Below are 17620 nucleotides of genomic sequence, written 5' to 3' on the forward strand. Positions count from 1 at the left end.
AAATTTCATTGAAATTGGTTCAGGGGTTTTGGAGAAGAAGATTTTTGAAATTTTAGTCAATTTGACCCTTTTTGGGCCCGCCCCTCAGGCCCCTTGGGGCTTAGGACTAAACCGGCAACTAGTTTTGTTGACCTTTGTCCATGGAAGGTCCCTGCAAAATTTCATCGAAATTGGTTCAGGGGTTTTGGAGAAGTCGAAAATGTAAATTGTTTATGGACGCACGACGGACGACGACGGACAAAAGGCGATCGCAATAGGTCACTTGAGACTTTGTCTCAGGTGACCTAAAAATCGAACAATCCCGATGTCTCCGACCTCGTACTATAAAATGCTAAAATGAAAGTGTGCAAGTCTAAAACAAATTACTGTTATGGAGTGTATGCATAGTTGATTCTTTAAATGAAAGCACACACACAAATTCTATCATACATGTAACCCTTGATTCATTAAAGCCAAATGTGACACCTGACACCTCCTTAACTCGATGTAATCAACAGCGCTTATCGTATTGTTCTTAAAATCTCACGATCGACTTTCAAAGCATTTTGAAGCTTTATCATAGTTTATTTTTAACGATTTTATGCAGGTCTACTCACGAAAGATGTTCATAAACACTGAATGGCGATATGCCGTAGTTTTGCGTTTCATTTAGTATAAAAGAATTAATAAGTGACAGAATGAAATTCAAACACTTTGTGGAAGACGATGTTTTGATGTTAGATTTACACTGTTGAAACCAATTTCCTTCTTCCAGGTTTTCTGAGATTTTCAAGCTTTCAGGGTTCGAATCATCAGAGTTAAATTTACTATTAAAGATAAACAAGAGTCCCATGGGCCTTAACGGTCACCTGAGTCCTACAGTATTTATTTTTGTTGTTGCAATATGTACCAATTTGAGTAAAAAAAGTATAATGTTAACTTAACTTTGTCAGGACCATGAGCTGATCATTCCTAGACCGATTTTCAGTGAGATCAGCCTATTAGAACTAGTTTTTAAGTTTGAATAGGTATTTACAAAATAGCGGCCATAGCAGCCAAATTGTATTTCTGATTGACCCGAAAATTAACAACACTTTGTCAGGACCATGATTCGATCATTCCTACAAAGTTTCAGTTCAATAGGCCAAGTAGAACTTTACTTTAAGTTTGAAATAGCTTTCCAAAATGGCGGCCGTGGCGGCCATATTGGATTTCTGATTGACCTGAAAAATAACAACATTTTGTCAAGACCATGAGTCGATCATTCCTACCAACTTTCAGTTTAAGCGGCCGAGCAGAACTTGACTTTAACTTTGAAATAGTTTTTCAAAATGGCAGCCGTGGCGGCCATATTGGATTTCTGATCGACCTGAAAAATAACAACAGTTTGTAAGGACGATGAGTCGATCATTCCTACCAACTTTCAGATCAATCGGCCCAGCAGAACTTGACTTTAAGTTTGAAATGTAAAACGTTAACAGACGACGGACGACGGACGAAGACGGATAGCAATAGGTCACTTGAGCTTTTTTTTTTTAGCTCAGGTGACCTAAAAAGAGATTTGACGGGGACCGGAGAAATATTTCGAGATAAACAGGGTCTTGGAGTTAAAACAGTTTGAGATGACGAGGTTCAATTGTACATCACGCTGTCCACAGTGAGTAGTTGATAACCACTTTTCTACAGTAACTGCAATTCAGGGCACCTTACCGGATTTTGACAGGCTGATCAGAGTTGTCTGCCCCTAGAGAAATGAAGTCCTCTGTTAGAACAGCAGGCGCTGAGCAAACCTGAAATAAGGCATAATAGTACAATAAACATACACTACACATACTTAGTAGTTCACATAAGTTCATAAGGATACAGGTATTATAAAGGATTTTACCGACGACATCATCTTTTTGCCCCATACATGGTACACAATGGAGAAAGACAAAGAAAATATAAAACACAGTAGGTAGTACCAGCAGTAGAGCCAAGATCCGCGATCATCTACACAACTTTATCCCCAGTAAAAGTGACGAGATAAAACAGAAGTTAGAAACTGCTGTATAACCTATATAAAATTTACACTAGAGATGTTAAGATATAGAAATTTGGACATGCATATAACTTTCTATGCTTTTAGAGTCTATAGATATGTTCACTAAATAGTTTTTGAAAATGTATAAGTTTTCAAAACAATTAATCAAACATGGAAATTTGATAATACAACTGTAGTATCATTATAGAAAGTACTGAATAATTCAATTGTTCCTTTCCACAATGCCGTCAGACAGTAATGGGTTTTGTAAAGTTAGCTATTTTCACGGTCCAACAAACATGTAATACTTACTGGGCATGTGTAACTTTCCTCTCCGTAATGCCTCACTGACATCTGTAATACGAAAGGAAAAGAGCAATTACTTATGATGCAATTAAAGCAAGTCGGAAGGAAGATCAATGTAATTCATAATTTTGTTTTGTTTTTGGCTATCAATTTTTTATTTAAATTGATTCTGTGATTTTTGAGAATAAGTCCAGGATCTGAATTGTTTACGCTCGGATGACTTGCAATATCGAAGCACTTGTCCTGGACAAGTAGACCTTACAAATTCACTTGCTCGAAGATAATTTCTACTTGTTCCATAATGCATATTTTATTTTTACAGACAAAAAGACATCGTCTTACGAAATGTTTTAAAGTGCTTTTCTCAGTTACTACAATATTATAATGTAGATTATTTACAATTCTGTTGCAGTGATGGATTTCTTTACTTATATTTTTCTATTTCATATAAAAAAAAATATTAAGTTGGTTTATTTATTAATTCCCAATATCCGAGTCTGGATCTGTACGGTTATTATCACACCATTGCAACTTCCTGTTCATAAACCGATATGTTTTTCAGGCCATAACAATGTCCCTCAATAGTTAACTAGTACAATAGTTAAGTAAATAAAACAAGAGACCCATGGGCCTTAATTATGGTCACCTGATATATTTACACAGAGAGTTGATTTTGTTTTTAACACGAACAGAAATATTATTCAAAGTGACAAAAAACAATAAAAAAAGCTTATTCAATATCTAGCATACAGATTTAAGACTAAAAAGTATTTGAAACTAGCACCTCTGATTCTAAACAAGGAAAATGAAGAAATTTTAGTACATTGACTCCTTTGGGCCCCACCCTACAGCCCTTGGGGCTAAGTATCAAACTGTCAACTCAGGGTTATAATTCCAATCAAGTTATTAACATGTAATATTCAAAGTATCATTTGCCATTATAAACCATAACAGATTTTGCCCCCTCCTTCCCAAGGGGGTAAACATGAGACCCTATGGTCATAAACCTTAAGACCCTTCCATCTATGAAGAGTGTTTGATTCTACCATATCTCCATCTTTGAGAAGAAGATTTTTGAAATTTCAGTCAATTCAACCCTTTTTCGCCCCACCCATCAGCCCCGGGGGGTCAGTCAGGGCTGATATGTGCATACCATCAATCTGCTACCCAATACTGATAATGATAACCCAAATTGAATGACTTCCAATGGAAATTATACAAATGTTAGTCCAAAATGTGATTTCCCTATATAAACTAAAGTAAAGTTTACCCCCTCCCCAGGGGGAAACATTAGACCCCAGGGTCATGAAATTCACAATTTTGGTAAAGCACCTTAAGACCCTTCCATCTTTGAAGAGTATTTGATTCTACCATATCTGGGTCTTGAGAAGGAGATTTTTGAAATTTCAGTCAATTCGACCCTTTTTGGCCCCACCCATCAGCCCCTGGGTAAACCAGTTCATTGCACCTGCCCTAGGCAAGTGAGCCAACTTTCTGCACTTACAGAGCTTTAAAGCTGAATGTCCGAGGTGTCAGGTGAGTGGGATATTACACCCCTGCATATGATGACAGATAAAAGGCGATCTCATCAGACTTTGCCTCAGGTGACCTAAAAATACCTACCTCTAGACAAGTCTGACAGAAGGTACCGCCGCACTGCTGGTGGACCATCAGCTCAATATCCATCAGATCCTCAAGACAAATTGCACATGACTTCCACTGGTCAGGGGTCACCACAGAGGGAGCTACTGTTGACCCGGAACCGTCTGTCACAGGCATATTATCCGAAATCCACGTCTCAATAGATTCCTGTGTTGCTGAAGATGGAAAGGTTTCGGACATGACTGGATTTTCGGGAGAAGTAGGGTGATAACCCCAGCTAGCCGAGGTTTCGTTCTGTTCTCCCCATAAAGCAGTGTTTGAGAGATCAGGCTGGAGTTGGGAGGACCCAGCATCCATCATGTATGGGTTGTCGTCTGACAGAGAAAGGTCAGTTCTTGGCGGAGGCTCCACCTCCATACTGTCTACTGCCATCTCAACTGTCAAGGTCACAGAGGGGTCACACTCCTCCTGTCCAGAAACCACATTAGATATCACAGTAGATTCACCCATCATACTCTCTGTAACTTCTATATAATTTCCCCCTTGGTTGTCGTCTTGATTACACACGTGGTCTGGTGTATACACATCAGCGTTTAGACTGAGGCTTTTGTCCTCCAGCTGTGACACTCCTGGTACAAAAGTGTCCATCTTGCTGAAGACGTCAGCCTGGTTATCACTGGTGTTTGATTGTTTAGCACTTTCGGGCGGTGGTGGCATTTGGTATGCAAACACTAATCGTGTGGTGTCATTCACAAATCGCAGTGCAACGTTGTCATCCTATGGGAAAACAGAAATATAAAATCAGCAATGTTGGCAACTTGTCAAGGAAAACAGAAATACACAGTAGAAGTTATTGTGGTTTGGGAGCCTTGTCAACAGTATCTAATAATGACAAATATGGATATCAGTTAAATCTTTTTATTTATTCAGCATTTCAAGGTATTTCTCACCAGAGTCTTGGCTATATGTCCCTCCAACACTTCAGTCATGACAAGATCCTGCTCTCCAGTGTAAGCCTTCAGCTGTTCTTTGACGGTGCGGATCTTGTCATTTTTGTGTAGAGTTAGTAAGTACTTGGTTGGAATGCCAGTGACAGGCATCACCCATACACCTGTGAATATATAAATAAATACATATGTCAACTAACACCATATCACACTTCATTTAAACCCTTGATCTAACACATGTAAAAATAAGCACGCTATGACAGCAAATTAATGCAAAAAGAAATTGACCTCTTCACAGGATTTTTTCAAATGTTTCAATTCAATTTAGAATAACTAACTGTAAAATGTCTGGTAAGAATTGTTGATACATTGGTTTTGAAAATAAAAATCAAATGAGGTAAGTGTCTTATGCTGTATGTACATGACTATGCTTTTGATCTTGGTCACTTTTTTGTTCAGTGTTGTTTATTTATGTATCTTTTACGTTGATAATCTGAAAACCCCTCCATATTGGACTTTACTGATGTCCTAACAAAACAAGTTGGAAACAGGGTTTGACTTTATAATACTAACATTATGTGACCTAGATCCACATCATGTGATTTCTATATTTTGGTATGACTTACATATTTGTCGCTCCATGCTATGTGGGAGAGGTATAGACAGGTACATGAAAGGTTCAAAGGTCACAGATACATGACTACAGTCGGAGCAGATCACCTGAAATGAAACCAAATTAATAAACTTCACTAACATAACCAGATAGATAATAAATGCACATATTTCAATAATGTGTACTGGGAAATTTTTGCCACAGTTTCACTTCCACCTTTTTCACCCTCCATATTGAGGGAGAATTTATCACTACAGCTTGCATTAGTAAAGAACATAGAAATAGGAACATGATCTTCACTCTGAAGCAATACTGAAATTGTTTGGCACTAAAATCTGACAATCCTATACTATTTTTAACCAAATAAAGCTCCCTGTTCCTTATATTTGACCTTCAATTCCTCCCGTGTGTTTCTCTGGTAAGGTAGTAGAAGTAGTTATTTTGCTGTTGCTGTCTCTACTTACATATATGACATCTTATTTCAATAAGGGAGAAAAGCACTCCCTTGAATGTGGACAGCACACACTTGCAACACATACCCAGAAATGTGAACACCCTTGTAATTCATCGTACTCTCTAACAAACCTTGAGATGTCAATACATGTACCACTAACTTGAGTTACTGTAGACTTAAACATACCCTGGAATGTGGACAACCACCAAACTCACCGTAGATTTAAACATGCCCTGGAATGTGGACAACCTCCAAACTCACCGTAGACTTAAACATGCCCTGGATTGTGGACAACTACGAAACTCACCGTAGATTTAAACATTTCCTGGATTGTGGACAACTACGAAACTCACCGTAGATTTAAACATTTCCTGGATTGTGGACAACTACGAAACTCACCGTAGATTTAAACATTTCCTGGATTGTGGACAACTACGAAACTCACCATAGATTTAAACATGTCCTGGAATGTGGACAACTACGAAACTCGCCGTAGACTTAAACATGCCCTGGAATGTGGACAACCACAAAACTCTCCGTAGACTTAAACATGCCCTGGATTGTGGACAACTACGAAACTCACCGTAGATTTAAACATGTCCTGGATTGTGGACAACTACGAAACTCACCATAGATTTAAACATGTCCTGGAATGTGGACAACTACGAAACCCGACGTAGACTTAAACATGCCCTGGAATGTGGACAACCACAAAACTCACTGTAGACTTAAACATGCCCTGAAATGTGGACAACCACCAAACTCACCGTAGACTTAAACATGTCCTGGAATGTGGACAACCACAAAACTCACCGTAGACTTAAACATGCCCTGGAATATGGACAACCACCAAACTCACTGTAGACTTAAACATGTCCTGAAATGTGGACAACCACCAAACTCACCGTAGACTTAAACATGTCCTGGAATGTGGACAACCACGAAACTCACTGTAGACTTAAACATGCCAAGGAATGTGGACAACCACGAAACTCACCGTAGACTTAAACATGCCCTGGAATGTGGACACAACTATACTGTTATGTCGTTTGATGTAGGAGTCCCACGCCTGATCAGCTGCATCACACAAAGCATCTTCTTCATCTTCATCATCATCCTCCTCGTCTTCATCTTCCTCCAACTGCTGGGCTCCAACTGACTCTGACAGACCGAGGATTGAACTTGACTCGACCTCGTCCTCTAGTTTGATATCTGTGTCTGTGGATTTTGGACTGTCAGCGATGACATCAGCTCTGATTTTAATGTCTTGTAATGCCGTGCTGCAGGAACCCTCTAAATCTGACACGTTTCTGTTGAGCTTACTGAACGCTTGATGTTGGAAATTTTTTTCGGTGGTTTCAAATTTCATCCGCTTCACACTATCTACATCTGGATCAAAGCACATTGATCCACCATCAGTGTTTTTCTTAGTGGTTTGACCAGTCAGCGAGTCCTGTTCAACAAAACACAGGGCAATCCCAATGGAGGCCTTCTTACACTTATCAGCTTGTATGTTAACGTCCTTCAGACCTTTCGGGCAGTCGTTCTTGTCTATCTCCATTGGAGCCGTGTCCTGAAGTAAATTTACCTCATTTAATCTCAAAGGGCTATCATTGTCTTGTTTGGCAAACTTGTGCGAGTCTGTGTTGAGCGATTCCCCTTCAATCCCCTTGTCTAGGAGGACATTGGTGTTGAGAGTCTTGGACTCTTTAGCATAAAACTGATGTAAGGACGGCAGGGTTTGTTTGAACTCAGTGGAATTATTAAGTAGTGGACGTAACGTGGACATATCATCCAAATTCTGCTGACCTGTGAAACTGAAGTCATTTCTTGAGCTCATCTCTCCTTCGACAAGGGGACATAACTGTTCCAAAGTATGCTGGTGTTGGACTTTCGTACTTCTCTCCCCCGTCCTGCTTGCCACAGCCTCACAGCTTGAGAGGGTTTCAACTGCATCTACACATTTTTTCTCAACCGAATTATTCAATTGTTCTGAAGAATTTGATTGTTGTTCATGAGAGTTGTTGAGGTGTTCGGTACTCTGTGTGGTGGTATATTCAGCTGTAGACACAGTGATCTGGTCCAAAGAGTTATTGAGCTGGTCATTAGGCATGGCGGTCAGTTCGGAAGTGGACACTGCTATATGATCCAGTGAGTTGTTGAGTTGGTCCTGTTCAGACTTGGGAGTATCTGTAGATGGAAGTGACCCTTGCCGCTCCATAAAAATCACATTACTCTTGTTTGTCTCCTCGTGTAGCGTGTCCAGCATTAGGGCCAAGAATTCCTGACAGTCATGCTACAATCAAACAATATTCACAAAATCAATACACAAGGTTGAATATACTTTAGTCTTATATACAAAGTGGTGACCATTACAGCTATATCAGAAGGTTCAGGATCTACTCCATACCTCAATTATAATCAGGTTCCCAATCATCAAATGTCCGGTTTTTATTTAACAGGAGGATGTATTTTTTTTGCCATGGTTTACTTATATGATTGTACAAATGCACTTCAAAGACATATAGATATATATTAGTTCAAGATAATTGACATACAATGTGATTTTTTTTAATGTGTGCTAACTGAAAAGTTACATGGATCTATTTAAATAGTATTGTGAAGAAAATAAAAATAAGAATTTTAAACCTTTCACATCAACTTTAAATAAGCAAAGCTTTATATGTTCGTTAACATGTAAACCGGTAATATGGAATCCAGATGTTGGTGCTCCCTCTAGGATTCGTTGTATCCTTTGTATTTTGTCAGTATAGTTAGATAAATAAATAAATGTAATTTATGTATATTTAAGAAAATGCTGAGTGAATGTATAAACAATGATATTAAGACAGAGCCTTTGCTGGTCTACCATTGACAAGTACCTGTCTATAATCCTCAAACTGGCCGTGAAATGTGCCTAGACATGTCTTGAAGTCACCGGGATGGATGATGGAGTAATTTCCACTCCAGTATTTACAAGCTAGCCAGTAAAAGTGGGCCGCTAAGGACGGTCCAAACTTGACGTTACAGGAGTACTGGTCGAGGAAATACTTGATGATAGGGGCGGTGTTCATAAGGCAGTGAAGACCAGCGTTCATGAAACAGGTGTTACCTAAGTTGTAGATACCACACTGCCCTGGTTTAGCTGCCGGATCTGAAACATATCATTTATACAACAAAATATTATTTTTTTTACTGAAGTCTGGTTTGTATTTGTCATCATGAGAATGTTTCTACATGTTTAACATCTTAGATATTGTCATATATCTGATATTTGGTTAAAAAAAAATCAGCATTTGTTTATCAGAAATGTTATTTCTGTCAATTTTGAAATATCTGCTACACTGTACTAAGGCCTGTAAGGCCAAGCTGTTTGTTTGCCATTGATTTAAACTTACATATATATTAAGTATATCTGTCTGTCCGTTAATAATAAGTTGTAATCCTACCTTAATGATTTGTAATTTTTTATTTCATTTTTGATTCTTGTGAATTTTGATATGCATATCTTTGTCTACTCATTATCTAAAATAGAAGCTTTTAAATAACTTTAAAGTCTTTTATTTATCATTATCATTGACGTTCTTGTTATCACGACCTCACAATGCACAAAAAAAAAACAGTATGTATATTGTATGAAATATATTGAAGAATACACTCCTTCACGCTCCAATGACCACAGATCTTGGAGCTTACATACTCTACCTAACTGGTCTTTGCTATAGTTGCCAACCGATAGGGTCATACTGTTGTTTCCTGTGGGAAAAGAATAAAATCAATATTACTTACTGTTACATAATCAGTTAGAACATTTACAGGTATTTCTTTATAAAAATAAATATAACTAAAAAAAATCTTAACTGGTCTGAAGTAAGCCTGTAGGAGTTTCTATCAAACGTAATATTATGTTATTCATAGTTTTTTTGTTGACAGACTTAATAGATTACAAGTTCACTTTAATGAGACTGTATATCACAACTACATCTATAAGTGTATCTCCTACTGATTGTTCTGTTAATGTTTGAACTGTGCTGCGAGCTGTTACAGAAAGTATACTAACAGCCACTGCCCTCAGTAAAAGATTGTTGCTAACAAAAGCAGCCTAACATTCTTCAAATTTGAACCAGCTACTTCTCAACATATATAAAGGTTAACATATTACACTATGTGAAAATAATTAACCAGGTATGTGGGTTTTTTAATAATTCAACCACCTGTTTTCAAACTATGTGAGAACACTAATGGTTACCAATATATTGGGGAGTGTTCCTGCTGGGTAAGACTGGTGTCCTTTTTAAAAATAATGAAATTATATTCTCCATTGTTTTTTTCTCCTTATGTCTAGATTTACAGCCAAATGCAGGCTACTCCCTGAAGTAAGTAAATGTTTTATTTTCGACAAAATGACAAAAAAAATGCTCCTTTACTCTTTAGTTTATAATAGGATTTATAATAAGTACATTCTTTTGTTTAAGTGTATACAACTGTGATTTTTGATTACCAGTATTCGGGCTGATGTCTGTGTCTGAGGTAGCTTGAGTCAGCCCAGCAGGCTCCACAGGCAGTGGATCCGGAGAGGTATCCATGTTTTTTATCTGCGGACAACTAGCTCCAAATTAGTCAACACTTCTTCCGGTTCCAAGATGAAGTATTGTCAGTCTTCAACACAAAGCACAGAAACAATATTAATCTCATCCTTATTCACAAAATAAAAATCAGCAACAGCATTAACTCATTCACCCCTAAAGTTTCATAATGAACTATTCCAACCTTTGAACTGGAGGAGTTCAAATGTGTCTTCAGGGGTGGATGAGTTAAACTAATTTATTATTCATTTATATGGGAATTTTCCAACCTCACCACAGTTTCTACTTACTATGCTAGACTATTTGAAGGAACATTTTAATCAAATACATATGATATTGGATTTAAACTTAAGTGCATAGATCTGATAGAGATGTATGCTATAATTATGCTGCAGGTCAAATGTCTCCCTCCTCATTAAAACAAACTTCATGACTTCAATTACTACAATACATATTTATAAGGTTCTCAGTTATAAGCAATTAATAATTTCAGTTATAAGCAATTAATAATTTAACACTACAGCCCACTGTTACCCACACATCATTGCTGAGAACAGTAGAAATTTTGAACTTTTTCAAAAAACATCACTTAAATATGTTAAAGTACAAAACTGTCTTGTCTATAACATCATAAACTACCAGAAAGGTGGGAAATACTTTCACACCTTTTTTGCACCTCAATGGCCACACATTTTAGCAGTATTTTCCTGTAATTTTTTCTGCAGGCTCATTACAATATATATATCAAAATCACTTGAATTTGATTAAATGCTAATTAACTAATTCACCCCTAAAATTCCATTATGAACTAGTCCAACCTTTGAATTGGAAGAGCTTAAATGTGTCTTCAGGGGTGAATGAGTTAAAGCAAGAACAAATTAATTCACTTCTCATTTAATTCTGATAGTTTAATAAACTGGGTCAATTGATTCAAGAATCAGTGCAGCTATTGCCTTAATTACCAGTAGCCCCATTTGTCAGAGCCCTCAGCACCTATACAAGGGTTGGGAGCTTTCACATTCTGGTCCTTGGTATTTTTTCCGTCTTGGGTGTCTGTTACCACCTCGTTACAAAAATATTCTGTTTGTACAATTTACTTGCAAAGATGATACCAAAACAGGAGCTGTAAACAGAAGTGGATACAAAACTGCTGGTGGCCGGGAAGCTGAAGCGCCACAAGGTAAGAATCTGTTCAGAGATTTTACTGGTCTGGTGAGGTCAGTTGCTTTATTACTATATAGCTACTGCAGTGGGATTGGACTCGATCAATTACCAGTGATAAGGTAGCTCAATCGGTTTAGCATCCATCAAGAATTTGGAGGGTCTTGGGTTCGAACACCAGTCTGGCCGTGCCTTTTTCTGCTCCTGATACACTACCATTCACAATTTATTCTCAATGGTAAAATGAAGAGCTGAAATTCCTGCTATTGGTCCCTAACTGCCTAACTGGCAAGCTAGCTTTTTTAGTGGTATGGCCCGGCACTCTGTCGGAATGTGTGAAGCAATGCAAGCATTGTCAGCAGGCTGGATGTGTAGCAGGAGGGGGAAAATGCACTCAAAGAACGGGGGTCAAACCCGGGACCTTCCAAACTTTAGATGTATGCTCTACCATTTGAGCTATTTGGTCGCCGACGACCAACCCAGTACAGTTCCGCTACATTCCTCGCTCCTTTGTTTGTTGATACACGAGACCCTATACCACCTTCTGTGGGTATATTTTGTTGGGCGCCAAATGTAGCAGGAGAGGAAAAATGCACGGCCAGACTCTGGTTTGAATCCAGGACCTTGAATGTTCTACCAATTGAGCTTTTTTGATGCTGACGACCAACCAAGTCCAGTTCCACTAGATGCATGGGTGTCAATTCGCACATTGTACTATTTTTATGATTTTCATTGGATATTGCATATTGCATATTTCTTTCAAGCAAGTTAAATAAATGCATCAGCCTGTTATTTACCTCTCATGTCACTGTCTACTTACTTGCCATTGGAAGCTTTTCAATTTAACTTCCTTATTACATTTCCAAGAATTATCAAAAATGATTGTATAGGGTATTGTGAAACTTGACAACAATTACCTACATACAAATAAAACATGTATTGTGTGACATATGCTTATTGAATTTTAAACCTATATTTATGATTCTGCCAAATAAAAAGAAATTAGAAGTCACAGGGATAGTGGTGTTACAAAGATCCGTTATATTTATACTTAATCAGCTGGCAATATGAACTTCCGGTTAAAAGGCAAAATATTCTATCTGATTTATGAAAAACACGAATTACTGTCTACTGCCAAATTGAGTTCATTAAATGCAAGACACAGTAAGAAAACAGAATTCCTTTCATTCATTCAAGAAAACTCGCATAAAGACCGACTTCTTGTATAACGAAACTAGCTACTTTAACATACACATTATTACACAACAAATGGTCAATTTTAAGCAAATGTTTCTGGCTCAACTGCCCAACTGAATGGATGGGGCAACATATCACTCAGGAAAACGTAAATTATCCATTAACATACATTACAGCTGTTATCGAAACGATGGCACGACTGCTAGTATCCTCACATTCTTCATTTCGTTTTTTGTTCTTGTGCGAGAATTTTATTTCGGGTTCCCTCTCCGGTTCATCAAAGGGACGTCACTCTCATGTCATTTGTCGATATTAGTCACTGTTGAAAAATAAAGGACTGACAAAATAATTTCATATCTTTAATTAACAGGCTTTGTTACATGAGTTTGTTGTTTAATTTAAAATACAAAATCTGCAACTGAATCAAAATGCAAAGCTATTCCAGTGTGTACCATATTGATTAATGTGAAAGTTAAGCCTTGAAGCCTGCATTGAAATAGGGACAGAGTTACTTCCCTGGATACTTTACATTTTGATTTTTGGCTTATTTGAGTAAAATAAAGTGTATTTGTGTTTATTGAGCGTATCTGAGTGTATTTTAATATTTTTGAATTACGTCCAGCAGCCGTGATTCTACCCTGTTAATTATCAGCTAGATATGTTCAAACGGTGGTTAGCTTAATAAATATTTGAGCCAATTTACAGTGCAAAATCCAAGTCTAGAAAGTTGTAACTAGTCCAATGGCTGTGTCATAAAAATAGCGGCACAAAAATTAAAATTATTGTTAATCACTGATTAAGCTTATCACCATTTGAACAGCTGGGCCCAGGGGGCAAGTAACCATGGTAACAAAACTGGGGACTGTGTCCGCAGTGGGAGGCAAGACCATTAGGGGAAGATCGGGATGTCCCACCAGAAATAAGAAATGCAAGAAGTGCGATAAAATTGGACATTTTGAGACATGTTGCATCACAAAAGCGCTGAATCCTGGGAATGAGAGACAAAAAGGACGAACTGTGAAACCCTTTCATGAACAAGATTCCTATGAATCCGAGAAGGCGTATGTGCTCAGTGTAGGGAAAGATCCTCATAGAGAACTGGGTCCGTCGTGTGGCAGTTTGAGGTGTGAAGTTGATTTCGGAGCAGGGGTTAATACTATGGGAGAAACTTTAAAAGTCAATAATTAGCCTCATGTAACAGTATGCTTAAAGACAAGAAACTGTTTGCTTATATATAAATGGGAGCACCCAGTTAAATAGAGCTTAGCTAGGTGTTTTGATGCCGATATGTTGGCAACATTATAAGGCTGTATCTATGGCAACGTTCTATGTCTTGGAAGGAACTAGGCAACCGATGCTATGGAAGAGCACAACTATTGAACTAGGACTTTTACATGAAGGCACTAAGATCATTTATATTGTGGACGCGAACGTAAGCAGAGCGGAACGGCTGCAGAAGTATCCGGTATGTTTCACAGGTAAGAGGAAGGACAGGTTTGGATTGGTAAAACAGAAAGAAAGTAAGGACACAATAACAGGAGACAAAGAAAATGAAGGCATTGAGAAGCGACCTGAGAAAGTGGAAGAGTTACAAAGAAGCTAGTAAATAAGGGAGGATTCCACAGCAGAAATTGAGACATGAAATCAGGGGGAAATTGATAGTACTAACGAGCGCAGAATCATTTTTAAATATATAGGAGAAACAGTAATAACATGTCAATATTAAGAGAAGCGCGAAACAAAAGAAGAACATGACAGTTTTGTGGTTAGAACAAGCAAATACTAATGGATTAATTCCTCACAAGTTGACAGACAGGACATTGGAGAGTTACCAAGTTCCAATCACCATCAGAAAATGTTAAAAGTATACTTTTACCACATGAAGATGCGATATGCAGTAGGATATTATACCACGGCATGACAGAGGCCTGAAATTGGGATACTAACAAGATGTAAAGGAGATATCTTATTTGCTGCAGCTATGAATCTCATCGTGAAGTCAGCGGGAAAGCCTAGAAGAGGACCTTCCATGTCATCAGGAATTAGACAACCTGACTGCTACGAAAGTGACAGCAAAAACAGTAGTACAAATTATATTGGACTCCACAGGTATTATAAGGAATGGTAACATGGGCCAGGATCAAGTTTAAACACAGCAAATCAATAATTGTAGTGGTAAGGAAAGGCAAGGTGAAAGATGAGACATTTGAGTTGGCTGGAGTGAATTAACCAACAGTGAGCGAAAAACAAACAAGTGAAGTGCTCGGGGAAAATAACACCATTAAAAAGGCTGAAGAACAATTCGAAGAGTGACTTACAGAGGTAGACAAGAGTGGCCTACCAGTGACATTCAAAGCCTGGGACGACCTGGTTTTACTAGCGCGGAGTCTTGCCACGGATTCTGTGATTCTGTGGCCACGACAGGTGTATGGTTTTCCCATTTCTAGAGCAAAGATCTTAGAGAGGGAAATCAGTTCTTAAATCAGGAGTTGGCTAGGAGTACTAAGAGGCTTAAACAATGTTGGTTGATTTAATACAGGAATGAAGCTGCAACTATCCATGAGAGCATTGACAGAAGAGTTTATGTCAAAGAGACACTTCAGGTGATGATGCTGAGGGCAGCACCAAAGACCCCAGAGTAAGAGGGGAGAAAGTGAAAGTAAAAATGGGAATGAAATGGAAATGTGAGGAAGCAATGAAAGTAACTGAAACAAGACTACTAGTATATCACAATGTAATTGAAGGGGTAACAGCAGTTGGCAACCAAGGATTGGGCATGACAACAAAGCCAAGACGGAACACTCGGCTAGAAGGGAGAGAAGAGAACCTTTCCAGCAAGAAGTTCATCACATCGAGGAAGAAAGTAAAAAAGTGGAAGCAATAGGCATGAAACAGCAAGGAATGTGGATAAAAAGGCAAGGTGTTAGAACAGGATGCTTACTATAGAAGGATATCTGGAATATGGTGGAGTACCGTCTTAGTTTTCTGCTGAGGTCAGTTTAAGATGTACTACCTAGCCCATCAAATCATCTGTATGCATGGGGCTGCGGGATGACCCAGTGTGCACACTTTTCAAAGACAATTGAGCAACCTTAGAGCACGTATTTTCATCTTGTACAGTAGCTCTGAGAGACGTCAGATAGCCTTGGGGGCACGATACAGTTCTGGAAGCAGTAGCCGCAAGAGTAGACATGATCCGGAAAAAGAATAGGAAGATCAAGAAAGACATCACCTTTGTCAACTTCATATGAGCTGGCATGAAGTGGTATGACAGCAGATATCCCAAATCGCATGAGGTTCCCAGATGGTTCAGCAGCTACATCCCTAAGTCTGTTACCTAACGCAAAATTGCCACGATCCTAACCATAGACAACATGGCATTCGCAAGGCAAGGTAAACTGCTCGAAGTTTTGATCATAGACGCAGATCTAGACAACTGTTTGGGTGGGGTGGGTTGGGGAGGGACCATTTCCCCATTTTTTGGAGAACAAAGTAAAGTGTCGATAAGGAAGACATATACAAACCAGCTATAGTCAGTTTCGTCTGAACCTCATATTTAACACGATGTTTATTTCCTAGAGACCTGAGTAAACAACTCAAAAACAGACTATTATCCTTCAAACAATAACTTATTTTTCTAAAACGACGGTAGCCCGATTTTGCTTTGGTCCTAACACCAGACTTAGACATTTTGACATCTATCTGTCAAAACGTCGTCTAAGTCAGGTGGTGAGGACAGAGGAAACACGGGATTAAAAGATCGGAAATATGGAACAAGCTACTCTGTCTTGCCATTATTTAAATAAGACATTCCACTACAGTCAGATACTGCCGAATGACTTTCAGTGCGATTTAAATAGAAAGACAGAGCCTTGGGTCTACACAGCGTAGTTCCCATCCAACTTAGATGGACTCATGAAAGATGCAAAATAAATATTATACACAATGAGCTTGTTATAGGCGCTATCAGAGTAAATGACAAGAAACCTAATAGCATAGCAGCTAACACTGCACCGCCCCGTTAGGATGGACTCATGATAACCTCATAAGGTACTGAGAGGGAACAGCATCACTCAGAGAAAGCCAGAAGACAATGTACCTCCCTAATGCGTAAGAAAATTGACACAGAGATAAACGTAACACGCAGGTGCCATTTTCAACAAAACAGTACCTCCCTAATGCGTAAGAAAATTGACACAGAGATAAACGTAACACGCAGGTGCCATTTTCAAAAAAACAATCTGCATATTGGAGGCCATCAAAAAGACTACCCGCCATATCGTCAAGAAAATGGTTCCGTCTACGTTTAAACACTTCCGGTATTCCTACTTTTTTATGAATACCACCATCAACTGAAGAGCATCTAGAGTCCAAAGAAAGCTCAAAAGATCATACGGACAGATGGTAAAGACGTCATACAATACAAGCGACTACAGCATAAAGGAAAGAACTGGATGAAGAAACTTGGCACCAACTAGAAAGAACAACTTACACATTATGGTCTTCTACAGGAAATTTCAGGAGTACCAACACTGAATAGCCAAAACGGTTTTCTGAAGATTTGCAACACCTCAAGAGCCAACATCCTGAATTACCAAGTGGATTTTGTTTTAATGAAAGGAGACGCCATAAAGGCCGTGATTGTCATATTCCATGGCGACAGAAACTGGTAAAATACTCCGGTCTAAATATATAGTACCTGACTCCATTCAATCATCACCTAAAAGGTCATATCCGTGTCATGTCGCCGTA

At 38.5% G+C, this 17620-nt stretch overlaps 1 protein-coding gene across 2 annotated transcripts in view; it reads right to left on the minus strand.

Annotated features, from left to right (window-relative positions):
- The window catches only part of LOC110453779, a 23533-nt gene extending 10381 nt beyond the window's left edge, over window positions 1–13152 (minus strand). The window contains exons 1-10 of one of the 2 annotated variants that reach the window (XM_021502923.1): window positions 13038–13152; window positions 10426–10583; window positions 9630–9680; window positions 8807–9078; window positions 6922–8220; window positions 5484–5577; window positions 4861–5021; window positions 3932–4687; window positions 2315–2356; window positions 1690–1769 (exon numbers count right to left, since the gene is read on the minus strand). In XM_021502923.1, coding sequence (XP_021358598.1) covers window positions 1690–1769; window positions 2315–2356; window positions 3932–4687; window positions 4861–5021; window positions 5484–5577; window positions 6922–8220; window positions 8807–9078; window positions 9630–9680; window positions 10426–10510 — 2840 coding nt within the window. In that variant the 5' untranslated portion in view covers window positions 10511–10583; window positions 13038–13152. Of the gene's footprint in view, window positions 1–1689; window positions 1770–2314; window positions 2357–3931; window positions 4688–4860; window positions 5022–5483; window positions 5578–6921; window positions 8221–8806; window positions 9079–9629; window positions 9681–10425; window positions 10584–12468; window positions 12499–13037 lie in introns of those variants that run through there. The other variant, XM_021502924.1, reaches the window with a different exon arrangement.
- Between the last annotated feature and the right edge of the window lie 4468 nt (window positions 13153–17620).

The sequence above is a fragment of the Mizuhopecten yessoensis genome, unplaced genomic scaffold, assembly GCF_002113885.1.
Source record: "Mizuhopecten yessoensis strain PY_sf001 unplaced genomic scaffold, ASM211388v2 scaffold7507, whole genome shotgun sequence".
Taxonomy (NCBI): Eukaryota; Metazoa; Mollusca; class Bivalvia; order Pectinida; family Pectinidae; genus Mizuhopecten; species Mizuhopecten yessoensis.